At 49.2% G+C, this 26,365-nt stretch overlaps 11 protein-coding genes across 11 annotated transcripts; 4 read left to right on the forward strand and 7 right to left on the reverse strand.

The window, feature by feature from the left end:
- Positions 1–1,379: 1,379 nt before the first annotated feature.
- Positions 1,380–1,841, reverse strand: N7511_001383 (uncharacterized protein; the record flags this gene model as incomplete). Its single annotated transcript, XM_057123808.1, has 1 exon — positions 1,380–1,841. One exon carries the CDS (start codon positions 1,839–1,841, stop codon positions 1,380–1,382), a length of 462 nt encoding a protein of 153 aa, XP_056989541.1.
- Positions 1,842–1,983: 142 nt separating this feature from the next.
- N7511_001384 (uncharacterized protein) lies at positions 1,984–3,735 on the reverse strand (the record flags this gene model as incomplete). Its single annotated transcript, XM_057123809.1, has 2 exons — positions 1,984–3,276; positions 3,340–3,735. The coding sequence occupies 2 exons, from the start codon at positions 3,733–3,735 to the stop codon at positions 1,984–1,986; spliced, it is 1,689 nt and encodes a 562-aa protein (XP_056989542.1).
- Positions 3,736–3,911: 176 nt separating this feature from the next.
- Positions 3,912–7,169, forward strand: N7511_001385 (uncharacterized protein; the record flags this gene model as incomplete). The annotated part of the gene is made up of 4 exons (XM_057123810.1): positions 3,912–6,068; positions 6,116–6,181; positions 6,243–6,407; positions 6,756–7,169. 4 exons carry the CDS (start codon positions 3,912–3,914, stop codon positions 7,167–7,169), a joined length of 2,802 nt encoding a protein of 933 aa, XP_056989543.1.
- A 940-nt stretch (positions 7,170–8,109) lies between these two features.
- On the forward strand, positions 8,110–10,353 carry N7511_001386 (uncharacterized protein; the record flags this gene model as incomplete). The annotated part of the gene is made up of 3 exons (XM_057123811.1): positions 8,110–8,294; positions 8,353–8,459; positions 8,528–10,353. The coding sequence occupies 3 exons, from the start codon at positions 8,110–8,112 to the stop codon at positions 10,351–10,353; spliced, it is 2,118 nt and encodes a 705-aa protein (XP_056989544.1).
- Positions 10,354–10,628: 275 nt separating this feature from the next.
- Positions 10,629–11,873, reverse strand: N7511_001387 (glycoside hydrolase family 28 protein; the record flags this gene model as incomplete). The annotated part of the gene is made up of 3 exons (XM_057123812.1): positions 10,629–10,957; positions 11,016–11,145; positions 11,199–11,873. 3 exons carry the CDS (start codon positions 11,871–11,873, stop codon positions 10,629–10,631), a joined length of 1,134 nt encoding a protein of 377 aa, XP_056989545.1.
- A 1,307-nt stretch (positions 11,874–13,180) lies between these two features.
- N7511_001388 (uncharacterized protein) lies at positions 13,181–14,329 on the forward strand (the record flags this gene model as incomplete). Its single annotated transcript, XM_057123813.1, has 1 exon — positions 13,181–14,329. The coding sequence occupies one exon, from the start codon at positions 13,181–13,183 to the stop codon at positions 14,327–14,329; it is 1,149 nt and encodes a 382-aa protein (XP_056989546.1).
- A 753-nt stretch (positions 14,330–15,082) lies between these two features.
- N7511_001389 (PEX11 family protein) lies at positions 15,083–16,117 on the reverse strand (the record flags this gene model as incomplete). Its single annotated transcript, XM_057123814.1, has 3 exons — positions 15,083–15,245; positions 15,335–15,812; positions 16,051–16,117. 3 exons carry the CDS (start codon positions 16,115–16,117, stop codon positions 15,083–15,085), a joined length of 708 nt encoding a protein of 235 aa, XP_056989547.1.
- Positions 16,118–16,577: 460 nt separating this feature from the next.
- On the reverse strand, positions 16,578–18,233 carry N7511_001390 (MFS allantoate transporter; the record flags this gene model as incomplete). Its single annotated transcript, XM_057123815.1, has 3 exons — positions 16,578–17,698; positions 17,754–17,931; positions 17,988–18,233. The coding sequence occupies 3 exons, from the start codon at positions 18,231–18,233 to the stop codon at positions 16,578–16,580; spliced, it is 1,545 nt and encodes a 514-aa protein (XP_056989548.1).
- Positions 18,234–18,824: 591 nt separating this feature from the next.
- On the forward strand, positions 18,825–20,481 carry N7511_001391 (uncharacterized protein; the record flags this gene model as incomplete). Its single annotated transcript, XM_057123816.1, has 2 exons — positions 18,825–19,162; positions 19,236–20,481. 2 exons carry the CDS (start codon positions 18,825–18,827, stop codon positions 20,479–20,481), a joined length of 1,584 nt encoding a protein of 527 aa, XP_056989549.1.
- Positions 20,482–21,334: 853 nt separating this feature from the next.
- Positions 21,335–22,744, reverse strand: N7511_001392 (pyridoxal phosphate-dependent aminotransferase; the record flags this gene model as incomplete). The annotated part of the gene is made up of 5 exons (XM_057123817.1): positions 21,335–21,641; positions 21,691–21,855; positions 21,916–22,193; positions 22,249–22,276; positions 22,332–22,744. The coding sequence occupies 5 exons, from the start codon at positions 22,742–22,744 to the stop codon at positions 21,335–21,337; spliced, it is 1,191 nt and encodes a 396-aa protein (XP_056989550.1).
- Positions 22,745–24,788: 2,044 nt separating this feature from the next.
- On the reverse strand, positions 24,789–25,787 carry N7511_001393 (fungal specific transcription factor domain-containing protein; the record flags this gene model as incomplete). Its single annotated transcript, XM_057123818.1, has 2 exons — positions 24,789–25,568; positions 25,755–25,787. 2 exons carry the CDS (start codon positions 25,785–25,787, stop codon positions 24,789–24,791), a joined length of 813 nt encoding a protein of 270 aa, XP_056989551.1.
- Positions 25,788–26,365: the final 578 nt, after the last annotated feature.

Below are 26,365 nucleotides of genomic sequence, written 5' to 3' on the forward strand. Positions count from 1 at the left end.
TGATGCTCGGAATCCGACATTCTCAATGGGGTTAGTATGGTGGATACCTGGAAAATATGACTAGAACTAAACCGGACATAGAGGCTTTAGTGTTGATTATGTCCATTCTATCTTCAACAGATCAAGTGAATCGCGTTTGTATGGAGACGATATATATAATAGAACCTAGACAAATCTCCAAATACCGAGAATCACCCTCTATTGAAACTGAGTATCACTATCCTCCACATCAAACGTACTCGGGTCAGACCGCCAAAAGCATTTCTACGGATACTGATGTGATTTCAACGCCCATGCTTGATATTGAATTTTGCCTATGCCAGCAGTTAAAATAAATGAAAGTAGACTGCTTGTTTCCTCTCGAATCCCAATAAACTTCCTGGATCCGCCTTGGAACTGTCAGGTATGATCAACACCGCTGTTGATCATTTGCACTTTCCAGTAGCAGCGCTGGCTTCCTTCTGTAGGGACATCATTAGCAATTAGTATACTCAGGGACACCGCTGAGATTAGTGTAGGTCACTTACTACACACAGGCCAGAGGCACAGTTGCCCATGCTTCCATCGGGCTTGCAGGTCCCTCCAGCAGGAATCTGCGATACCGTTAGACTGAATCGCGGCAATCAAGTGGAAATTTCTTACAGTAGCGAGGCCAAGGCTGGCAAAGGCGAAGACGGTGAAGAGTGTGAAACGCATGGCGATGGGTGTTTAAGAATAGAGGTGCTGAGGCTAGTTCAGAAAACTTGTTGTATAATGGCAATTCTGAACAATCCATGAGCGCATTCTTATACTTCGGGGTCGGCTATGTTATTATGCGTTATGCCCGAGCGATTTGTATAATCATTACTTGATTTAGTATGCAGCTACCCACATACCCACCGGCTATAAATAGTCGGATGGTAGCGGTAGATCTTAACTCGAATGATCACATAGATGCACATGTATGGGTATGTCAGAGATCGATATCAATAACTCAGGGGAATTGACACATAAGCCTCGATACTAAAAGGGTTACAAAGAAGACGTGCGCTGAGGAAAAGCATCTCGTGGGGCCCTTGTATATCTTTCTGGCGGCAAAATATGGTTGAGCTACAAGTAATTGGGAAGAATAATTTCTGATTCGAACATCTGGATCATGTCATTCATTTGATCTGTTTCATGAATCTTGTTTCAACCCACTCCCGTCAGAAAATTCCACGACGTATAAACGCGAAAGACAGAATCCATATGGCTCTTGTATAAGCTAAGAAACCCAAAGACTGAAATGTGTCTTTGTGCAATATTCTACGTAGTATTTATATGATACTCTGGCTATAGAAATTTTTTCAAACGTACATATTACCAAATATCAAAAGGACCGATGACCTCACCAGGAGAAGCTAAAACCTCACCAGGGTATCGTTGAACTTGGACACCAGTCCCTCAGCAAAACTCTTTTCTAGCAAGCCGGTCCTTGTTATCAAGAAGGTTGTCAAGCTTTGAGTGCATGGGAAAGTAATAAGAAGATGTTGCTTCACATTTGAGTCCTTGAAAATAGGCTCGTGCATTTGTCCAGCAGTATTGCCAAGGTAGATCTCCTGCAAAGTCTTAACGTTCTCATGCAGCACGACTGAATCAAGATCATTGTCGGCCGCCCAGGAGGTACTGTTCGCGACCATATCAAGCCAATCAATAGTTTCATGTTCAAGTGCCTCAATATGCTGTTGCTGGATCATCGTCAAGAGGTCACGAACTCCGGCAGTCGGTTCAACTTGAACTCGCACAGGCGTGGTGTTAAGACACATTCCAATGATCTCCTGTTCTGCTTCCGGCTGAAGGTATTGCTTTCTTGTGTTTTCCATCGATAGCCAGAAGGCGAGACCTGGGTCGTAGCCTTATATATCTGTTCAATGGATGACTTCCGTCGCATCGTGGCTAGGTGCCGATCATGTATCGAGTGATATCAAAGAAAATATTCAAATATGCATTCAAGCTTCGTTTATATTATGCTAGGCCCTCAAAATTGCCCAAGTCTTTCAGCAACGGAGAAATGATAGTGTCGAAGACATGCTCCTCGAACCCTTTCTCAAGACATAGAGCCGACCAAGACAAGCAGCGATTAACTACATGGGCATAATTCGTCCCACTCTCCATGTACACCCTGTTGACAAGCCATGAAGCGGTCTTGAATTTCGTCATCAGTGTATCCTGATTCTCGTCCTCCAGATCCAACAATGCGTGGAGAGACTTTCCAAGAGACAGCTCCACCAACGCAAGCCCCAGTGGCAATAGACGATTTTCCCCAAAATTGGGATAATTAGTATCATTGCGAGGCCCTGGTGTTGTGCTAGTGGTGGAAATAGGCCAAGATAGGTATATATTTTCCAATAGTACATTGCCACCATCGTCGCTTGTAGCGGCCAGGTAGACATCGGAGATGTCCCACCAGGATTTTAACCAATTGCCGCAGAACTGGACCATACCACATGCTAGAGCAGTAGCAATATGAAGGCGGTCCCGTCGACTGATATGTGATAGTACTTCACGGAGAGGCTTTTGAGGAATGCGCTTTGGAAGCACCTTCACGGCATGCATCGTATATTTAACAGAGTCATCCAGGTCATTCGAAATGGAACCTATGCTTTCTCGCCGCTCAAAGTATGACTCGGCGACGCAAAGAGACGAAAGGGACGAGCAAAAGTCTTGGATTGGTGGAGTGGATAGAGACGACTCTCGGCGTTTTTCCGATGACCGTACTTCCTCCACGGGGGGGATATGAAACTGAACCTTAGGCTTCTTCTGCTTATGAGACTTGGAATCGTCATGCAGAGAGCGACTAGCAACTGTGACTATATCTTCAACCTGCCAGGGCTCAAATACCACTTCTGTCCAAGTCCATAGGCACGTTATATCCGCCTCCTTCATGTTAGAGAAGATCATTCGAAATTGGGATCTGGCATCGAATTCGCTGTCAGGGTATTTTTCGACACTCTGCAAGGAGTTTATTTGCAGTTTGAGGTGGACGTGATGGTGCTTCTTGCACTGACAGTGCCAATAGTTTCCTCCAATGATTGCTTTGAACAGTCCATCGGCATGTCTGCGCGCCCTTTGGTACCGTTTCAGAAGATAGCTCCAGGTCTGTCGCCTCTTCTTGGTATCTTCTAAGTAAAATGACTGGTCGATCAGAGTCTTAAGGATTGTATTGGTTCCGTCAATCTTCAGGAGGAGATCGTCATAGACTGCCTTGCTAATGATCTTTCGAAACTTCCATTTACTCTGGGCTTCGGTAACTGGTATCTGTTAGGAGAGTAGACCGGTTAAACACTGACCAGACGGTTATTCTGAATTCCAACTACTGACCTTTATATCAGTTGCGTCCACATCCAGCTTATGCGATAGTTTTTCCAGCAACTCGGAGAGACCAGCCATATTGTCCATGAATACCCCGTAGTTTCGGTCCAGCTTCCTGCGTAGTCGCTTTTGCAAGTCCGGGTCCTTCCACCCATCGCCCTGTGGATCGCTGATGAGCTCCGAAACTTGATCCTCATCCTCCACGACCCCTTCCAAGGCCTGTTCCAGCGTGTTGAGTAGAATTGCATGCTGTGTGCGGAGGCCCACTGAATAGCCTTTAAACTCCCGTCGGTAGTGCCTCAGGCCCCTGATCTTTTCTATGCCACGGACGTAGGCATCGATCTGGTTCACGAAAAGCGGTAGAATCGCGAGAGCGAGCCCCGCCACCTCGATACCAGTCGCCATGTCCGGTTCTGATCGTTCGATCCCAGGCTTGCAAATGGGAAATGGGGGTTTCAGCTGCACGTGCTGACCCAGTCATTCTACCCCGCTTCAGTACAATGGATTGCCGACGATGGACATCCTGGCAAACATCCCCTTGAGAATGCCAGAGGTCTTGCAGCTTCAAGAACCACCACAACATGGTAGCAATATCGGAGCTGTTGCAGTGCTGTCTCGCCCAGTTTGTCTCCCTAATCAACTCGGGTGCGTTGTCCGATCATATTGACGAGGTTCCACTACAAGAGTGGACGGACGAACTGGGCCGACTTCGCGTGTGGGCAGCAAATATCGGTGGTCATCAGACTAGTCAATCCTCACTAGATTACCGCCTTAGAGATGCGTCGCATATCAAGAGTCAGATAGTGAGGCTCTTGGAGCAATTCCAGGAACTACTCGCCGACCTCAAGGATGTGTTTGAGGAGAACAGCGACGTTGAGCCCGAATATGATAAGATAGATGATTTGGAAGACTCAGAAAGCGAAAGTTCCTCAGAGATCCAAGAAATTCACCAAGGCCTCGTTGATACAATCAACCAACTCTACCAGATATCGATGATCATCCGCAAGCCAGCACAGCATGATCGGCTGATCGGGACAAAAACACTGGATTCTGAGCCTTTCCAATTCTGGGCTAAGCAACATATCTCCAATAAATATCCAAATGCAGATGCGCTAGTTATCGATCGTATCAGTTCCGCAATGGCGCGACAAAGGGCGATCTTGAAATACCGTGAACGACATCGTGCGAAATTAAGTCAAGGCATCAGTTCTGAGAATGATAGTAAATCGGCTATACTATCAGAAACGATTGTGACAGATGTGCTTAAGGAGATACCTGGCCAAGTTAGTGACATGGCTTCTGATGCCGGTGTGTCTGAAACTTCATACGGAGGCACACTGCTCGAGGGCACTGGTGCAGTTGCTCCTAAAATACCACCTATACCGAAAGGTGGCCTGGAAAAGAGATGCTTTGAATGTCCATACTGCTTTTACATTATCACAGTTCAAGACAGGAAAGCATGGGCGCGCCATATTTTCCACGATCTGTTGCCGTATGTCTGCATCTTCACAGGATGCTCGACGCCCAAGAAGCTCTACAAAAGCCGCCGAGAATGGTATCATCATATCAAGCAAAATCACGCTATGAATTCAAGCACGCATGGTACATATAACTGCTCTATCTGCAAACAGGGCTCTCTTCCCGCTGTCACATTTCAGCGACACGTGGGCCAACACTTGGAAGAACTTGCGCTCTTTTTGCTGCCACGAACCGATGATTCAGACGAAGAAGGAAGCGAATTAAATGATGAGAATCTTAGCAACGTATCGTTAGACGATCATTCAATGGAACATAGTGCCGGGCAGCGCAATGACATGGATGTTGCAGCAACACCAGCCTCTGACTCCAATGTTAGTGATGACAATTATTCACGAGGGCTACGGAAAAAGATCGAAGATTATGAACCCTCACTTGGAGCGACCTTGAGTGAAAGAGAGTCCCTGGGGGGTCTGGAATCCAACATGGCGAACAAAACGAGCGCCCCATCGTCCCCTTCCAATCGCGAATACAAATTCGCTATGAGCCAGAAGCTTCTGGAGAAGAGCGACTTCCGGCAGAACATGGATGTCTGGCAACATCAGCAGGAGGTTGAACAGCTGCAGAAAGATCTGCAGAAGTCTCGTGGGCACCGCGATAACGAACGCGAGAGAATTAATGTGAACTTGCAGCCCGATTCGCACGAATCTCTGCTCTTTAGCGAGGAGCTAGAATACGATGAAGATATCTCTGAGCGCAAGCATCAATCCGCGAATGAGGAACGCAAGGCCGAGGAAGAGCTGGATAAACATACACTGCTGAAGGAGGGATTAAAGGTACTGGCACGCATGCGGGATGGTGAAGGACAGAGGGAGACGCTCGTACAGGAGGAAAAGTGGAAGGAGCGTATCCGGCTAAAGAAAGAAGAGGAGGAACGTGAAAAGCTCATTCAAGATATTCGAGACGAGGAAGCACGAAAGGCGAGGGACCTTGCGGAGAATAGGGCGAAGAAGATGACCGCAAAGGCTGCTGCTGTGGCGGAGTGGAAGCAGGAGCAGGAGCGCATAAAGCAGAGGCAAGCTGACATGGCCGCAGCAACGACCAAGGAATTCAATGACCAACTCCGCAGCATGGGGTACTCCGATGAGCAAATCGAGGTCATCACCACGAGAAGGAAGAAGGGGGAAGAGGAGGACAAGAGGAAAGACAACAAAAAAGAAGAAAAGAAAACTGAGGAGGAGAACAGATTGACTTGGATCAAGGTATGTATGGACACTCTTCTCGATGAGAATTTACTAACGTCACGTAGGTCCACCGCAGACACTTGCTACCAGAGACCGTGGAGGCTTATAATCTGCCTTGGGACTGGGACGAAGTATGTCTTATTCTAACCATTCCTCAATGTGACCGATTCTAACCCTATTTTCCTCTACCAGCGTGACTCCGATTACATCATTATCAAGCGATGGGTCGACGATGACTTGCTAGAAGAACTCTTCGCCCACACCCGTCGCGAACGCGCGGGTAAGCTCAACGGCCAGATCTCCAGCCCCACCACCGGACCCAAGCTCAATGACCGCTTGAAGGACAAAATGTATCTAGTTCGCAAGGGAAGTAGAGGTAGAGCCCATGAAACGGAAAGGATCATAAATGATGGTTTATAGCGCCGGAGTTTGGGCGACGAAATCCTTCTAGTTTAATGAAATCAGGGTCAAAAAATATCGGTACCTCATACATCTTCCATGTCAGAATGGGGGATTGGTAACGAGACACCACTCCCATAATCAGACACCCCTTTGCCTGATGAGATACCCGAATGCCTGAATTTAGCCTAGTTTTGCGATGTCATAATTCTAATACTCCTTTTTCTTTCAAGCATGACATGTCCAACTCGAGCTTCCCCTTCTTGTATACACCGAATTCCGGGTGTCTTCCTCATAAGAATCAAGACCCAGTCCAACCAGGCTGAATGTTGCGCGGATGATTTGGGGGACATTGTGCATGGCATGTTCCTTGACCCGGCACGGTGCAATGCAAAGGTTGTTCATGGGTGCAGCGACATCTCTAGCTTTGAAGATATTGCATCCGCGTTTGAGAAGGTTACTGGGCGTGAATCTCGCTTCCAACCGCTCGAATCTTGGTATGATTTTGATACTCGCGGAGTTCCTGTGCTAGACGACGCCAAGATGATGTTTGGAATGACTCAGGACAGTGATGGATATTACTTTGGACCTGAGGCATTTGAAAAAAAGACTGCCTCGGAACTCAAGCGAAGCATGGCTTTGGTGTTAGGGGTCCCCGAAGAGGGACAGGAGTTGATGACAGCCGAGTCTTGGTTCTGCAAGAACTCCAATTCGTGGTAATCCATAGCTATATGACAGTTTAGGTAGTGCGATAAGCAATAGCAGACAGTACTAGCGTGTTGAAGCTTCCTGCAGGACTTTTCATATGCAATTCCGAGCATCAATTCCCTAAAAAAGATTACGCCAAATTGTTGCGCGCATATATTTTCGGCTAGACCATGCATCGATTCCCAAAATATTGTAATAGGCACTTTGCTTAGATAGGCACAAATACTGCATTTCTTGCAGATGTGACATCGGCGATCAGGCCAACCATATGGTGAAGAGCGAAATGGCCATTGCATTCGCCCCCTATAATGTACGCTCACGAGCAGAATTCCTCTGATTCACCATCTGTTGCCCCTGAGGTATTCAACCCTGGTGAGCCAAGATATATTGTCATACCGCGCGCTCAAAGTGAAAAAATTCCCGGTAGGGTGAGATGGTTGCACATGCAGCAAGGGTTCATGCAAGATATCGATAGTCTGAACGGTGGCTTACAACCACTGGACTGCAAAAGTCCACGTGAGAGACATTCTGCAGCTTTCTACTGTACTGTAAGATCTGACAGTTTCCGATGTGCGCGAAGGTTTCTTTTGCGATTATGCAAGACACCGGGTGATTTTGATCTAGATTTCAATCTTTCGCGTTTACGATCACGGTTGCATTCTACTCCGTAGCTCTGTTTACAACTAGGGTCTACAGTGGAAAATGAGCTTACAAGATCCAAAGATCTCGATCTCAATGAATTGTTTGGGGTGGCGTTGCAATTATTGATGTCAGCTGCGTTTGGACCTTTGTTATCTTTGAATAGAAATGGCGAATAGGTGAAATGCGCTTTATCGGTCACTTCAGAAGATATGAAATGCAAACAAGAGCGTTCAAATTCACTTTCTGTCTACGCTCGCTCAAACCATACCTTACTAAGCACAATTGAAACAACGTTTTTCATCGCGCTACTATGATCGAAAGCATCATAGCTTCTGGGGCGTCCTATACCGCCCCTCCGGTCGTTTCTTCACATCCAACTCCCCATAAAGATGAGACGTTAGCATCGTGGGAGAGTATAGAGTCTTTGGTTGATAAAGGCTCAGTCGATGTTGACGGCGAGACTTTGGATATTGCCAGTGTAGTCGCTGTTGCTCGGTAAGCCCTCTGTATACTCCAGTGTTATTACAAGAATAAAACTAAAACTATATAATAGTGAGGGATGCGGCGCTGAAGTATCAAGAGATGCAAAGGTCACCAAGAGAGTCGAAGCCGGGATCGAGACGTTCAACGACTACCTGAACAAAGGATACTGCATATACGGTACGAGATCCCAACCAGATAGCAATTTCCGCATGAAGCAGAGCGCAGTCATTGACGTTTCGCGCTAGGCGTCAACACCGGCTTCGGAGGCAGCGCGGATACCCGTACATCAGATGTAATCCGACTACAGCAGTCTCTTCTCCAGCTGACCCAGTCCGGAATACTGACTGGAAGCGACTTTTCCTCGCGGTTGGGCGACTTCAATCTATCTTCGCACGCCATGCCAGTCACGTGGGTGCGGGCGACAATGCTCGTGCGATGTAATCATCTGCTCCGGGGCCACTCTGGCGTTCGGCTTGAGATTATTGATACGGTGTTGAAGTTGTTGCGCGCGGGACTTACCCCGATCATACCGTTGCGCGGGTCGATTTCTGCGTCTGGCGATCTGATGCCTCTGTCGTATCTGGTTGGGATTTTGGAAGGCAATCCTGATATCAAAGTTTACTGGGATCGCCCCGGGGAAGCTGAGATTGTCTCGGCAATCAAGGCGCTGGAGATTATTGGAATCCCGCCTTTTGTCTTGAGGCCGAAGGAAGGCTTGAGTTTGATTAACGGCTCGGCTGCGTCGGCAGCGGTGGCATCTTTGGCTGTGCATGAGACTAGTCTGTTGGTGTTACTGGCTCAAGGGTTGACTGCTTTGACGTGTGAGGCTATGATGGGCAATGCGGAGAACTACCATGAGTTTCCGGCGAAGATCAGACCTCATCCTGGCCAGATCGAGGTTGCAGCAAATATCCGCAAGGGAACTATCAACTCCAAGTTGATTGAGACCTCCGGGACGAAAGATAGACTGCGCCAGGGACTTATTCAAGATCGGTATGCCCTTCGGGGTGCATCACAGTGGCTTGGACCGGTAGTCGAGGACCTCGGATTAGCCATGCAGCAACTTACCACGGAACTCAATTCCACGCAAGACAACCCAGTGATAGACTCTTCGACAGGCGAAGTATACTTCTGCTCCAATTTCCAAGCCGCATCCGTCTCAATGGCGATGGAAAAGACACGCGGGGGTCTTCAAATGATCGGCAAGCTGCTATTCAGCTACTCCTCTGAACTGATCAACCCAGACATGAACAAAGGCCTGCCAGCAAACCTCGCAGCAGATGACCCAAGCTTGTCATTCACGATGAAGGGCGTCGACATCAACATGGCGGCATATATGTCCGAGCTTGGCTTCCTGGCCAATTCGGTGACATCGCACGTCCAGTCCGCCGAGATGAACAACCAGCCCATCAACTCGCTTGCCTTAATTTCAGCAAGATATACACTGCAAGCAGTCGAGCTGGTCTCTATGATGAGTGCGGCTCTTTTGTATGTGACATGCCAGGCGGTGGATCTGCGCGTCCTTCACGAAACATTCTTGGAAGATCTCAACAACGTGGTGTGGGCGACATTCGACTCCCTGCATATCCCGCCAGAGAAGAGTTCGAGCCTACAAAATGAGCTTCTCCAGGCTCTCCGCAATTCGTGGAAAAATTCTGCGCGTGATGATCTCTCTGTCAGGATCGAGGCGCTATCCACAGCCATGGCGCCAGTTCTGCTAGTCAATCCCAAGGAAATAAATGCCGAGGATCCAATCGCGGCAATTGAGTTCGTACAAAAAGACGTTTGTGAGCGAGCAAGGACTGCATATCTGCGCTGGCGAGCGGAGGCATTCTCTGGTCAGCTTAATGCAGAGTCGTCTCTGGGACCTGCTGCGAAGGCCCTCTATCACTTTGTTCGACGGGATTTGGACGTTCCATTCCACTGCGGCATTGGTGAACATCCAACTTGCGACACAGAGGCTGCGGCAGATATTCCTTTACGTCCGCGGAAAACCGTCGGCTCGTGGATATCGATTATTTATGATGCTGTGAGAGATGGGAGGATTCGACAGCCATTGAGAGCTGAGTAGGGCTATTAGATCAGGATACAACACGACTAGACTTTACTTACTATTTCTATCCATATACAAGTTTCAAATAGCAAATAAAGCGAGAACATTTCAGTCAAATAACAAATTTGCAATTTGGCTCTAGGTACGAAATTAATCTAGCCCTCCCCTGGAGAAGCTATAACTATACAAGACTGGGCCAACCAAAAAGGGGCAGCTAAATTAGCCCCCGAGCACTAGTCAAACAGAGCCAAAATAGAAAGCATTCCGACTCAAATTGCCGATGGCATCAGCATTTAGCACGAAGCACCGCTGGGGATACCCTTGCACTTGCTGCTCTTCTTACCACCGGTGACGCTGTTGCCGCTCCAAGTCCAGCCGGAGCAAGCGCCGGAAGCACACAGGATGTAGACATCGGTAGCGCTGCTGGAGACGGATCCCTTGACGCCGCTGACGGTCAGACCGGTGATGGGGACGCCGCTGGTAGGGGTTCCGGTGGGGCTGCCGTTCTCGTAGTCCTGCTCGATCACAATGCCGTACTTGGTGATTCCGGAGAGGGTGATGTCCTTGTAGCTGACGTTCTTGACGCTACCGGTAGCGCCGGAGACGGTCTTGACGCGAACACCTGTGGTTGGAGTGTTAGGGGGTCGGGTTTCTAGTGTTTCCGGGGTAGATATGCTTACCGTTCTGGGAGTTGGTGATGGCACAGTTCTCGATGGTGACACCGTTGACGGTGTTGTCGGAGCGACCACCGACAGAGCCGATGGAGATACCGTGACCGCCAGTGCACTTGGCGCCGGTGAAGTGGACGTTCTAGACGGTGTCAGTTAATACTTCATCAGAACAGACTTTTCGGCTATACATACGGTGCCAGAGTTGACAGCCAGGCAGTCGTCCTGGTTGTGGACGATAGGGTTGGTGATGTAGACACCGGTACTGGAGCCAACGTCGAAGGCGTCGGTGTTGTGACCACCGCCGGCGTCGCCAGCGGCGTTGTCGATGGTGACTCCGCTCAGGGTGAGGTCATTGGCGCCGTTGATGCTGAAGACCTGAACGGGCGAGTTCTTGATGTAGATGTTCTCAATGGTAGAGCTGGTCAAGCTGTGAGCGTAGAAGAACTTCGGCTTGGTCTTGCCGCCGTTAGTTCCCTTTCCGTCCCACCAGCGAGCACCGTCACCGTTGAGAACGGCACCGGAGGCACCCTTGACGGTGATGGAGGTTCCGGAGACGGAGACGAGGGGACCAGACCACTCCTTGTAACCGAAGGTGGTGGTACCCTCGAAGATAACAGTGGTGCCCTTGGCGAGTCCAGTCAGGTCCAGAGTGGTTCCAGCAGGGACTGCGACGTTGCTCAGGGTGATGGTGGAGCAAGACTTCTTGTTCTTGATGGCACTGGCAGCACCGGTGGAGCCAGAGAAGGTACAAGAAGCACGGGGAACGAGACTGTTTCCGAGCACATCAGCCTCCAGGGCGATGGCAGGGGCAGCGTTGACGGCAGCGGCGCCGAGCAGGCCGAGAAGGGCCAATTTGAGGGAAGCCATGATAAAAGAAAGATGAAAAGAATGTAAGGGTTTAAAAGAATGTAATGTTTTGGTTGGAATTTGAAGCAAAGAGCAGCGGGCGGCGGTTTTATACATCTACAGCCACTCTAAAGCGAACTGGACTAGAACGAGAATAGCCCAATGTTTTTTTTACCGGGACGTTGGCCCACCCAATTTGGATAGGCAACCATTATTTCCTCCAATATGATGCTCGGCTTCGACGGTAATCACAGTTTCAGGGTCCTGTTTCAGTTTCAAACCGGCCTGAAAGCCACCACGGATGGCAAGCCTCGTCGAACTAAGGGGGTGGCCAAATTGGCCAAGCTCATTTGTCGTTCAAGACGAACGTTTCGAAGAAAGACATTTAGGGCTTTAAGTGGAGCAATCCACTATGGAAAAAAGCCTCTGGAAGGGCTTGGGGGTGAGGTGAGCCGACGGCTGATTTGGGCATAGTCGCAGGGTGTTGAAGCTCAACTGCGGTGAATCTTCGGGTAAATCAGCAGGGAAGTGATGACAACTTATCCGCAATTTAACTTGCCATATTGACTTTGAATGGCTCGGAAGTGGCGGCCGACCTTAATAGCAACCCTTGAAATCCACCAGCCTAGCCAGGTCCGACAGTAGAGAGTGTCCTGGCCTTCGACTTCTCTTCCGAAAGCTCGGCAAAATAGCTGTTCAAGCAATATATCAAGCCTTTGGTTTGCGCTCAGGCTATACCTAAAATGGTGCCCGTCCCCACCTCTTTGCTTGTTTTTTGTCTGCTACTATATGGCAGTCCTCACTAAGCCCCTATCTTTAAAGACTTCTGACACCTAGTCAATCCCAACCATTTGCTGCTCAATGTCGAATATAGTCTGGAACAAGATAAGCTCGTAGAAAATGCTCATTGGCTTATTTGGGGTCATCCCATTTCTTCATGTTTCATGACCATATGCAGGGCGTCAGCATGAAGATCAGATCTTTGTTCTATGGGTCCCTGGCTGTCATGACAATCCGGGGCATCCGGTTCTTCACCATCGACGGTGTTCCGACTCATCCACCAACGGCTTTGCTTGTGTGGTGTATTCCATGTGCTATTGCACACCGGTTAGAGTCCGTTCATCTACTCCAAATAGATTTCCCATCGGGTAGAAAAGAAAATCACACGAAGACCAAGAAAAATATCTCCAAGCTGCCCAGGTGGAAATGACCACCAAGTTACATCATCCACCCTCCCTATCACCTTCAACATTGGACTCCCCGTAAAGACACAATAGAACAAATACTGTATCGGCAACCACCAACCGTTTATCCCCCAAAGACCAAATATGCCACCCGATAACCCATCTCCCCAAGTCCACTCCCAACCAGCCCTCATAAAAAGAGCCAAGCGCTTCCGCATCCTCTCAACCCTCCTCTCCCTTCTAGACAGATACCTCTCCACCCCCCTCCCCCCAAAGCCTAGCACAATCATCACAATCCCAACAACATTAAACAAAACACCCGGCCAAATCGACCTATACATCTACACCAGCCCATCAAACCCCCTCACCAAAACCAAAACCCCCAATCCCCCAAGACCAGTCCTCCTAAACCTCCACGGCGGCGGCTTCACAATCGGCCACGCCCAAGACGACGCAAGGTGGTGCACCGCCATCCTAACCCCCCAGCCAGCAGCAATCGCCATAAGCATCAACTACCGACTCGCGCCGGAGCATCCGTTCCCAACAGCCCTAGACGACACCGTCGATGCCATCCTGTGGCTATGGAACCACGCCGACGAATATAATCTCGACCAGTCGCGTTTCGTGCTGAGTGGAGCAAGTGCAGGCGGGAATCTAGTCCTGGGTGTTCCGTTTCGGGTGGAGGATGTGTTGAAGGGGCGGACGGTGGAGGCACGAGCTGGGGAGTGTGGTGTTCGCTTTGCTGGCATAGTGGCATTTTATCCGCCGGTTGATTGGACGAAGAGTAGAGAGCGCAGGGATGAGAGTAATCCGATTGCGAAGAAGAAGTCGATGATTTCGCCTGCTGTTTTTGCCTTGTTTGATGATTCTTATTTGGGCTGTGGGGATTTGCCTAGGAGGTTTCCACCTGTGCTTAATGCTTCTACTTCTGTTTCTGCTTCTACTTCTACTTCTATTTCTGAGGCCGGTGCCCGCGTTGGTGAGGTCGATATGGCTCATCCGTACTTATCGCCGGGTCTTGCTTCGGATGAGTTGATACGCTCTGTTTATCCGCCGAATGTGGCCATCTATACTTGTAGCTGGGATCAGCTACTCGTTGAAGGGGAGACGTTCCGGGACAGACTACGTGGATTTGTGCGAACTGGCTGGATGAGAAGCGTGGGTGGGTATCAGGTGGAAGGTGTTGTTCATGGGTTTGATAAGAGACCTTCGTTTTGGAGGGGCGATGAGGCTCGGGAGAAGATGTATGGAGATGCACTGAGAGAAGTTGAGGAGATGTGGAATGCCGCATGATATATGCCATTTCTAGAGTATCCATGAAGTCTTGTATGATCTACATGGTAATACTGCGACAGCCGAAGAGATCTCTTGGCAGAAGAGCAGCGTAGAGCGGGGCACCAGTCAGGCGGGGTACAAAAGTCAGCAAATTTCGTGGATTTGTTTACTTCCCTTCTCATCTCCTCGACTACGAAGCTTCAGGTATGTTCTAGCTTATAGACTAGGCTTCCCCCGCATATGAGTACCCTGGGAGTTAACAAGCCTCAGATCCGATCTACATCTTCACTTCCACTTCGAAATCTACATCATGGGTCACGCTTCCTGCCCCAAGTGCGGTGCCGCCACTGAGGGCGCTGGCAAGAGCTGCGGCTCTTGCGGTGCTGTAAGTTCATCTCTGTCTCTGTCCCAAGGCTGTGTTGTACCCATACTGATCGTTTCAGACCTGCCCCGTCTAAGCCGTACATGTGACATGGCGGATAGACCCGGTGACGTTGAGTAGGAGAACATGGCTGGATGCCATGAGTCCAAGATACATAGCCACGATGCGACGAGAATGATATCCAATCTATTCATGATCCAAGAAAGCCAAGAAAAGTGATATACGTGAACATAAGAACGGAATGTAGACATATACTAGAAACAGGAAGATACAAGTCTGCCCATAGACAAACTTATTCAGGATATAAATGGAGTGCGCAATAATAATACCTCGACTATCTCTCGTCTCGCAACCAACATGTCCCCCCTTCACCAACGACGAGACCCTATTCATGCGGTCTTGCGCCACTGGGACCAGACACCAATCAAACTGCTGATGGTACCCGTGATGCCGACGATGCCGTCATCCAGAGCCACCCAACCGACAGCAGAAGCAGGGGCAGCCAAGTCGCACAGGTCAGAGATGAGCTGTATCCGAGCAGCGGAGCGCTCCCTAAAAATCAAAGAGATTAGCATTCCGAACAAGACGTCAACCTTCCCATTCACAGGTCAAGGAGAACAGATGGCAGCGAGGGGACTCACTTCTCGATCTTCTTCGCCTCCACAACACCCTCGCCCTCCTTCCGGTCAATGGTCTTCTCCTTCTGCTGCAGACCGTACAAGGTGTAAATGCCGGCCACGGCACTGCAAAGCAGACCAGCCGCCCAAGCCTTGTAGGCGGACTCCTGCAGCCGCTTCGCGGAAGCCAGCTTCCGAACGCCGATCACGTCAATGACGGTGACCGTGTCGAGGGTCAGGTAGCCGGCATAGCCGAGCTGACGACCGATGGCCAGGTAGCGCAGCACGGGGTCGACGGGGCTCTTGTTGTCCAGGGCGATGGAGGCCGCCTTGAGGTGCTCAATGAATTTGCCGATGCGGAGGATCTTGCGCGTCGTGCCGAACTGCTTCTTCACTGCGTTGAAGGGCTCGATGGCGCTTTGGGGCTTGTTTGTGCGGTAGAGGTACCAGGCATAGAAGCGGGAGAAGTATTGGATTGTTCGGAGGAGTTTGTCGCGGCCGACTGTGTGGTTTGGTTAGCTGATTCGGCGTTCGCGTCTTCAGGTTGGGCGGGGAAGGTTTTGTTGGGAATGGGGGGTGGGAGTGGGAGTGGCAGCTGGAGCGGCAGTGGGAATGACAGTGGGAGTTGAGCGGAGTGGTTTGAGTTGGCTGCGAGGGAAGTGGAGGATGGCTCTGCTGCTGTCGGGTGTGCACATGTGTGCTCGAGGTGTGCTCGAGGTGTGTAGGCCGGGGTCACGTACCTGTGGTTGCGACGAAGCGCAAGTAGTGCGCCAGCGCAGGGTGATAGACAAGAGCGTCGGCAACCATGATTACTGAATGTGAGAATCAACGGTGGTGGAGGGAGAGGTGATAAAAGGAAGATGGTCGGTAAATGAACGGCGAATGCAGCCGGGAATCCAACCTCGGCTGGAAAGATCTCGGGAGCCAAGGTAATCTTACGTCTCGAGTCCACTTCCCCGTGTTTTACTCGTGCTTCACGTGAAGGCCGAGTATGTACTCCCTGTACGTGAGTATATACGAAGCCATTAAGATTCTGACTCTTGATGATAATTTATACTATCATCGACACTGTATTATGCAATATTTTCGCTCTAGATTTTCTTCGCTTTCTTTGCCTCTTTTGGGCCTATCTTTCCAGTGGGGAAGAGCTGTAATCGGAGCTGTCGAGTCGTTAGGTATGATCATACTACGTATTGGTAATTTCACCGCTGTTTTCTCTCAAGAGCAAATCGTATTATAATACTAGAGATCAAACCTCGCCATTCAGTCACAGCTTATATCGCATCGTCTTATTCTGCCGATCCGTCAAGTCGGAGAAGGCATTGACAAGATCCTCTTCGATCCCAGCTGAATCAGCATCCCGAGCTTTATTTTCCCGAGCATACAACACATACAACAACCCAAAGACAGCAATATTGACCGCAAATGCAGCCATGCACACCGTGATTCCGGTATGGTAATAAGGTGCCTCGCGCGTCAAGAAAACCTGCGGTGAGACAATATTCGAAACACAGTTCGAGGAGAAGAACAGGGCACCTGCAAGCACCTTCTTCGAATATCCAGCCACATTACTCGCAAGAAGCGAGTACATAATACCAGCCGAAGAAGCCACCATGGGAACAATGAAAATCGCACCAAGATGCGCAGTCTTCGTGCCAGCATTGAAGGGCAGAGCGAACAGCATCGCTGTCGACACAAGGCCAGGAATATAGCAGAGAATGATGAAGAAAATGCGCTTCCCTTCTCCCCATTTCGTCGACAGCGTAATGCTCACAATAATCATAGTGACAGCCATAATAATCGAAGGCGGGATATTGAGCAAAACAGCCTGATAAGTCGAATACCCGAATCCCTTAATGATGATCCCCATGAAAGTAGTCTGCAGCGAATTCGTCAAGTTGTGAGCAAACATCGCAAAAATCAACAACCAGATCCGGCCATCAAGCAGCGTCTCCACAATCTGGTCTTTCTTCATATGCGTATTCTTCACGCCAGTCTTATTGCTGCTCAACCGGTGAACCACAATATACCGTTCCCGCTCCGTCAGGAAGCTCGCCGTCAGGGGTGAATCGGGGAGTAGCCACCACAGACTGATTCCAAAGACGACCGTGAACCCGCCGAAGATGATGAACATCCATTGGTAGGCGAACATCCCATCCACGTCGATGTGGGCGATTGCCCAGAAGATCACGCCGGACGGGGCGCCGATGATGCCGTTGGCGCTGTACCAGAGGCCTACGCGGGCGGGTTGTTCTTCGCGCTTCCACCAGGACGAGGTTACTAGTACGAAGCCTGGGTTCAGGCAGGATTCAAAGACGCCGAGGAAGAAGCGGGCCGCGGCGAGTGAATGGAAGTTCTTTGCGGAACCGGTTGCTGCCAAGGTCGCTCCTATTCGGCGGATTAGCTTGGGGGCGGATATGCTTATGGCGGTGGACCTTCTTACCCCAGAGAACGAAGTTCACGGTGAGAAATTTGCCGACCGGGTAGCGTTGCATGAGTAAGTTGACGGGATACTGGGCAATGAGGTATCCAATGTAGAAGATGGTGACCAGTAGACTGAAATCTTGGCCTTTGAGGTTGGCTTGTGTTGCGATTCCGTATGTGCCTGCATTGGAGAGTGTCTGAGAGGTCAATATCGGACGCATGATTGCACATTGATGATAGCCTGAGAGCATACATTCTTATCAATGAATTGAATGCCATTGATAATCAACATCAATAGCACCATGCGAATATCGACTTTGCGCATAACACGTCGCTCTTCTTCCTTGCTGTATTCTTCATGATGAGTTTGCAGAAAAGCAAGAGCATCGTCACCGTCTGCAGGGGCTATCTTCGTATCATAATGAAGAGTAGCTTGCGGCTGAGAAGTGATATCCTCCAGCTCCACCGCCGAAGCATCGTCTTTTGTTGTAGTTGCCATTGAATCAGTAGAAATAGAGACAATTGATGCGTAAGAATCAAGATCTCCGGAATGGAGTCTTTATATGGATCCCTTGCAATCGTTTACCCCAGAGTCCAGCTTTGACCTCTCCGGGGTAAACGATCTAGCTCCATAGTTCAAGCTAAACGACCGAGAGACGTATTCCCCCAGCATCCGACAAGACATCCGAAGAAAGTCCGATGAAGGTATCTGGAGGTTTAAGCGAGCTTGGGTCCGCTCAGATTGGGTGGAAACTGGGGATTGCGGAGAGAGAATCCGGGGAGGAGACGAGACTAGTAAAATATGGCTGAACCCCCGCAAAACACGGCATTCGTCTGCAGTCTTTCCGGCATTTGTTGCTTATATTGTACCTATAGAAATGAATTTGATCGGAATTTTGATCTACCGCAAGGAGTGGCTGTCAGATCTATAGACCTTGGCGAAGGCTTAACTGGACTCGGTTATTCCTTCATACTCTGTATCGATGTCCGGCATATCTTTTTCCCAGGGTGGAAGAGTAATATAAATAAAGAATCCCACCTACTGTCTTGTCATAGTTCAACTCCTCAAGCTGCACCATCTCCTCACAAAATGGAAACAATCACTCATCACGCCCCGTCCCTGAACGCCTCCCTCATTGGCGAATCAGACGACAACCTTGCCTTATTCCGCGGCGTACCCTATGCATCCGTGAAAGAGAGATGGACACACAGCGAGGTGACGAATACTCTCGACTCGCCCTTCAACGCAACCAACTTCGGCCCCCGATGTCCCCAGGGCGAAGGCATGGTCCTGGTGACCGGCGGAGTCACCGATCCAGCCCCGGGCGACGACGAATTCAAATGTCTGAACCTGAACATCTGCGTCCCAAAAGAAGCTTTGTCAAACACCTCAGGACCTGGATTACCAGTCATCGTCTGGATACACGGGTATGTTCCACCTCACCTCTCCCAGCACAATCCAGCGCGATAGTCAAATATTGACATTCTATTCCCTTCTCAGCGGGGGCTTCCTCTACGGCGCAAACTCCGTATCCCGCTACCGTGCCCAAGCATTCACAAACCACGCCGCCGAAACAGGACACCCAATCATCCTAGTCCAGATCAACTACCGTCTGGGGGTTCTCGGCTTCGCTGCCTCGTCGGACTTAGCATCCACTGCCTCCGATTCTACACTCCCAAACAACAATTGGGGCCTGGTTGACCAACACAACGCCCTCGAATGGGTAAACAAACACATCGCCTCGTTTGGCGGAGACAGGAACAATATCACTGCAATGGGTGTTAGTGCCGGCAGCGCAAGTATCCACTTCCACATGCTCTCACGTCTGAACGGAAGTCCGTTGTTCGATCGTGCGATTATGATGTCTGGTTCGGCTTCTACGCTTGGACCCTTGCCTTTCGAGGTCTACGAGCGGGAGTGGGGAAAGTGTGTTGGAAAGTGTGGGATCTCGGATAATAGTTCCGAGGAGGTGATTCGACAGATGAGAGGTCTTGATGTTGATACGTTGATCGGGAATTATTCAAAGGCTGCGTTGGGACCTGTCGGGGATGGAGGTGTTATGCCGACAGCTTGGAGGTTCGGGGATGGTTATGGGCGTGAGACTGGCTCGAGATGTAAGGAGATTATTCTTGGAGATACAAATGTCGAGGCTTTGATCCTGGATGCCATTCCTGAGAATATTTCCCAAGAGAAGTTTGCGGAGATGATTGACGGTGCCTTTTCCGATGACCTGATTCGGGATGACTTCCGCAAGGCTTTTGGGTTTAGGACTCAGACTCAACCATTTGAGGAGTATCGGAATGCTGTTCGACTCTTGCTTGGTTCGACGATGTTCCAGTATCCTAATATTGGGATTGCGAGAGCGGGACTCGAGCCAGAGTCTGTTGGGCGGGATGTTTACCTCTATCATTTCGAGGAGCCATCGCCTTTCCCTGGCCCGACTGAAGGAATGTCGTATCATGGTCTTTGCGCTTTGCTCATCTATCTTAATCAGTTAGATGGGTTGTCCGAGGAGGTGAAAAGGACATCGTTAGAGGCGGCAGGGACTTTTGCTGCCTTTGCTTATGGGAAGAAACCTTGGGAGTCTTTTGGGGAGGCTGGGAGGTTTATGCGGTTGGGACCTAAGGGTGTTTCGGGAATGCATGATTTCAAGAGTGACCAAAGTAGGGGGTACGGGCATCTTCAGTGGATGGATGACCATTTTGAGGAGACCAAGGAGTTTGTGTGGAGTATTTTGTTGGCATAATGGGGGAGTTGACCCGGGGTGGGATAAAGAAGCCCAACAGTCAGGAAGAACCGTGTGAAACTGTCAAGATAAGATCAGGATTGATTAGATTTGAATTTAAGCTTGTTTGCTGTCCCGTATTTCCTGTTTGGGTGGACGTGTCACTTTGGTGACGTTTTCTCATTTCTTGGTGGGAGCGGACGCGACTTGGCTGCCTGGCGTCGCTGCCTCAGACGCGTCAAAATTAGATCAAGATTGATTGTAGATTGATTAGATCCACGTTTGACCTTGTTTGCTTCCCCGTATTACCTGTTTTGGTGGACGTGTCACTTTGGCGACGTTTTCTCATTTCTTGGTGGGGGCAGACGCGTCTCACTGCCTAGTCTTTCTACCTAGCCTCAAGACGTGTCAATAGTGTATTATTTCCATTTATTGTATCCTCCATGTCTTCTGCTTGTCTAATATGTCTGCTTTGTCTGCTATGTCTCATGAATCTGACTTCCAGTATGAAATCAAGTACATCAATGATTGACACTGTATGGACCGAGCCCTTGTCAGCGCTTTCTCCACCTCATCTCCATTCTTCTCAACAGAAACTCCTGGCAGCTTCGAGAGCAAGACAGGACCTGAGTGCAGCCGATAGCCATGGTTCTTTGGAATGTAGCCATTGAATTCGATGAGTAGTCTGTAGCCAACGAACAAGGCCGGTCGTCCGCGGGCAGCCAGAAGAAACCTTGCCCTCCATATGTCATCGAGGAATTGTCGTCGCTTAGGCTATACTTGACCGTCTCTGAGAGCGGGATCAAAGGGCTGGGGGAGGGTGTGTCTCGAATCGATGGTCATACAAGCCCCAGGATTCATATTCTCAAAATCCTTAGGACTTCCTTTCTTGAAGTGTGGTCTTGATAGATAACAAGAGACGTTTCAAGCCCTCCTCCAGGGCTTCTCTTCCCACGGTGAAGGTTATCCGGAACCAGCCATAGTTCTCAGACATATAGACATGACCAGGAGTAATCATGAGGCCATTCTTCATGCAAAGATCTGCAAAGTCTAGCTCGCTTTGCAAAGTGGGCTGGGCGTCAGAAGCTGCTCCATCTAAACTGCTATCATCAGACGGCTGTGTCTGTGGATTCCCGCACAGAACATGGCGAAGATCAATCCAAAGAAACAACCCCGCATTCCTTTCGAAAAGTCAGCGCTCTTCTGCACTAAAAGATTGTCGGGACTTACATGTCATAGTAAGGGATTCCATGCTCAGACAAGAATGCCGTAGTCATCTTGTACCGGTCCAGCATCAATTCTTGTTTTCGCCTCATAAAGCCGTCCATCCAGTGACCGCGTTCCATCATGGCAGCCCAGACATCCTGGAGCATATGCGGTGACCAGGAAAACATGCTGCGTACATACTCTGTCAGAAACTTCTCCCGAGTTTGTGGTAAGCCTGGGTACACCTACCTGATGCTTGAAATCGCCCCCATGATACCCTCGTTGACGGTGTAGACAAAACCCATGCGTAGCCCATTCGCGCAGAAATCTTTACTTGCGCTATAGAGCACATGTTTGCGGGTTGGGTCGATCGAAGAATCCAGGTCCAAAGCGAGAATCGAAGTGAATGTGTCCAGTAATGGGGCTTCGGGGTTTTGAAACCCAGAGAATGCATAGATCTCATCAGAGATAAGATGTAGATCGTTCTTGCCACAGAACAGAGCAAACTCTCTCAACGTTTCTGGGGGCTTGAGCCGCAAGTCAATTTCAGAAAGTGGTCAGAGAAGGGAAAGGGTCGCGTACATAGCATCTCCCCAGGGGGTTATGTGGACTGAAGGCTGCTGATTAGCGTGTATTTATCAAACGCAGTCAACGAGAGGACTCACTTGGAAATCAAAAGAGCGCGAATGTTAACTCCGGTCTCTTTGGCTTCGCAGAGCGCCTTCTCAAGCGCTCTTCTGTTAACACCAGGTAGAAAAAGATCGTCTAGTCCACTGAACCCCTCGATGCCTTCATATTTGACCCCTCTAACCTGGACGTCACTCCTGTTCATCAAGTCGAAAACAAATCCATTATACAACGGCCGAGGAACCAAAATACCGTCGTTCTCATCACAGATTGCAAACGATATTCCATCAATAGCACTTGCCATACCTGGAGTGACAATGATGTTTTCATATGTGACAGGTGATCGTGACCGAAACCTCTCTGTCAAGAGCGCAGCCGCTGCTTTTCGAAGGCGCTTGGATCCACGGGGGCCGGTGCTATATGTTAAATGTTCCTGGGGCAAAACTGTCATCTGGATCGATAGGAATCAGCCTCAGCTTGTTAGACGAGCCATTTCAGTTGAAACAGAAAAAGAACCTCTGATAGTATGTGACTGCATATCTCTTCGTGCATCAAGCTATTCTCCGCAAGACGAAGTATGATCCTACAGGAAGACAGCCACGGTCATTCATCGTTCTCATGAGTCTGAAAATGGTGCATTTACGTTCCGTCTGGATTACTCGGTGACCAAGGGTTCCCCATTGACTTTTCTCTTGGACCCCAAATATCCCTCGACGCAACATTAGTTGCGCCACGTTTTGATATGTGGTGCGTATGTGCGAGTGCCTCCGAGGGCGAGACCCTCTCTTGGTCGGAGCTGTGGTTGACAGGCATTTCGGTTGCTGAAGAAGACAGAGTTCAAGCTTGAAATTGATTATGAGAAAGTTTGGACTCCCCTGTATGTTCCTTGGCTGTCTTTTTAGACCCAACGCCCTCAGGTGTGGACGCTGAGGCAAGAAGCCGCGGGTTTTACCAATGCGGGTTCAGGTGGGGGTCCGCCCCTGAAGTCGCCGTCTTCACAACTGAGTTATGGGAAATACCAAGAATCCTTGGAAATTCCAGAAATTAAGTCTTATGTCTAGGTTTTCCTCCTGTCAAGGCAGGTTATTCATTTATAGGCAATATATTCCGCTTCAAATCATTTGACTTCTGACTTGCAGGCCTATGGCCTTCCAGCAGTTGTATCAGCCCATGCTTGATATGGCCCTTCAGATGATACAGGCTGTGTCATGTCCGCAAAATTATACAAGAGCAAATCGACATCAAGTGCGTTATCAAGATAGTTAGCCCACAAAGAATCGTAAACCAAATCCCCTCTCCCCGAGGACCCGTCGGTCTGCACGATCCAATTCTGTGGAAAAGTGTTGCAAGTAGTATACAAGCTCGCATTGGGAGACACATTTGAAGTCACGGTTTGAGGGACAGAAACAGGCGGTTGAGGTCTATTACTCTGTCCGTTCTTCTCCTGATCCCTCGTGGCTGTCGCAATCCTCGAGGATACATCCACAATCGAACCACCGAGTATTGGGTCTTGCCGAGTCAGCCTCTTCATCAGATTCCCAAAGGCTTTTAACATCCATATCCTGACGGGCCAGGATTTGGCAATCACACTCAAAGCCAGCATGCATTGTCTTGATTTGTTCTCGGCTAGTTGTCGATGTATAGAGTCTGCGGAGGATATAACCATGGTGTGGACTGAAAGTGCGCTGAATAATGCCGGGACCCTTGTATGAGGTGAGAATTGTATGTCATTAATTGAGAGAATAGGAGGCGAGCTTACAGATGAATTAAGCCACAATTCATCGTCTCCGCTGTAAGAAGGTCCTCGGCAAGACGAGTAATCGAGTCGGCGGCATTTCGGGCCCGCGAATTACAATCAGTTTTACCCTGAGATTGCTTTTCAAGAGACCTCGTTCGGAAGAGCAGTATAATCGTATTCCTATTCCGAGTTAGCGGTATCTCTGTGACATTTTAGGATTAGAGTCCTACTGGTAAGAGAACTGGAGCATGGCAGCCCAGAATGAACATCCTAAATACTTGTCATAGGACTGGATTTTGAGTTGACTGGGCAGTGAGGTTTCCCAATTCATAAGTCTCCAGTCTATTGATTCCGTGATTAATGTTGGGTTTCCATTCACGGCGTGGCGAGGACTATACTCTGCCGTGAGAACATCTCCGACTATAATTATAGCATTAGCCACTATGTTTCCACAACAGTTATTAATTACTCTTAAGAAGTTCACTTACTTATAATTGCCAGCTTGGACATCTCAAGAGCATAAAGCACATGGTAATTCTCCTGAGCTGGAATAAGCCCTGGAATATAGGCGGCATCGAAAGAGAAATCACTCTCAGTCAGAGCTTCCACATCGCAGTCTTCATCTCGGATCCGGTATGGTCGACCAAAAGCCGCAGAAGTATGTCTGTCACGGGTCTGAATATATGAGAAACGGAAACCAGTGTAAAGAAAATAGAATTTACATAAATTGCCCACCAGACTCTCCTCCGTAAGCTTCTCACGCGTGGAGCAATAGCAGGCTGCTGCACCCTGTGACCACCTTGTCAGCGTGTTTCAGGATCCATGCAATCGTCACAACCCACGAGCGGTGCAGTCCCATTGATTGCGCCACATTGACAGCGCAGCTAACCCAGTAGCAGGTATCTTTCTGGTCGTCAGGTCCGGCCCACCAGAAGCCCAGAAGGAGCAGCGCAGCAACAAGATTCATGCGGTCAGTCTCATAATCTGCGTCGTACAAAGTCTTGGCGCGAATATAGTGCGTCTTCCTTGCTGTTGCACGGTCACTGAAACCCGCTTCACGGATCAAATCATCGCCTCCGATGGTGAAACCTAGAAGAGCAATCGTTTGTAAAACCAAGGGAGACGTGTGGCCTTCATGGTAAGACTGTAAGAATATTTCCCTGTCGAATAGCGGGTAGGCTGGATGAATCTTGTGAAAGAACGTCTGGACCAGTTGGTCAAGTATATCTCGGGTTGGGAGTGATAGGGCTTCTTGCGGTGAGATCGGCATTTGTAGCTGGTCTAAAATGGCGGTTCCTGGCCGATCTGTGATAGCCTCTGGTATTTGGTGACGAATCGTAATCGGCTCAGTGAGTCCGCCTTCGGATTTATAGCTCAATTCTATCACGTAGTATTTCGTGGAAGGATCTGTGTTACCGACGCCATTGGCACTATGTTCAGTATTGGACTGTTGTGATAGGCGTTGGTTCTCTTCAATCGAAGACAAAATATAGTTCTGCTCTGTTGTCTCTTGGATCACACTAGAGTCTTGTGCAATCTGTGTGGCCCTAGATATATCGCTAGTGCTCTGTGATTGTCGAGAGATCCGATCTGATCGACGTGCTCGAATATACCTATTTGAACATTATTACCGGGAATTTGTGAAAGAAAAATGCCAACAAGACTAAAGTCACGTACTTGCCCCTTCTAGATTCGATTAGTTCGCAACTTATCCGCCGCATACGGCAATGCCAACAAGGCTGCCCGTCGCCTGCATCACATTTCACACGTCTTGCATTGCATGCCTTGCACGCCACGCGAGTTCGACGAGGCCGGCTCTCACTTTCTATTTCCATCAAGATAAGCGACAGACGTTCTAGAGCAAATATCACAATGATACATGATTAGTGTACGGAGGCGTCATATCCCCGAGGCTATATCCGGGAGAAAGAACTTCCGCGCCGATTTCATGATCTACTACAGCAGATGGGCGAGATCAATGGCGGCTTGCATGTCTATTGATAACACAAAGTCTGCTAGTATAGACTTGAATGGAGCTACAGGTATGATTCAGCATCGAACAGTTTCCTTGGAAGGCAGGCCTGTGCCGCGGTATGTATTAAAATCGGCCCTAAAATCAGGCACACGGTGTAAAACTACACAAATTCTCCCGTGAAATTGCACCACCAAGCTAGATCACCAGCAGATCTGCTCCGTCAATGCCCACGCTAGTTACATAAATATTCTGTCTCATGAAGCTATCAACCTTGTCGCAGGGGCAGGGGAAGCAAGTCGCAAGGGCTAGTATTGTCGCTGTCTCATCATTCGTATCATGTCGTTTCAAAAAATTACTGA

This window comes from Penicillium nucicola (assembly GCF_028828085.1).
Source record: "Penicillium nucicola strain IBT 29836 chromosome Unknown utg000001l, whole genome shotgun sequence".
NCBI lineage: Eukaryota > Fungi > Ascomycota > Eurotiomycetes > Eurotiales > Aspergillaceae > Penicillium > Penicillium nucicola.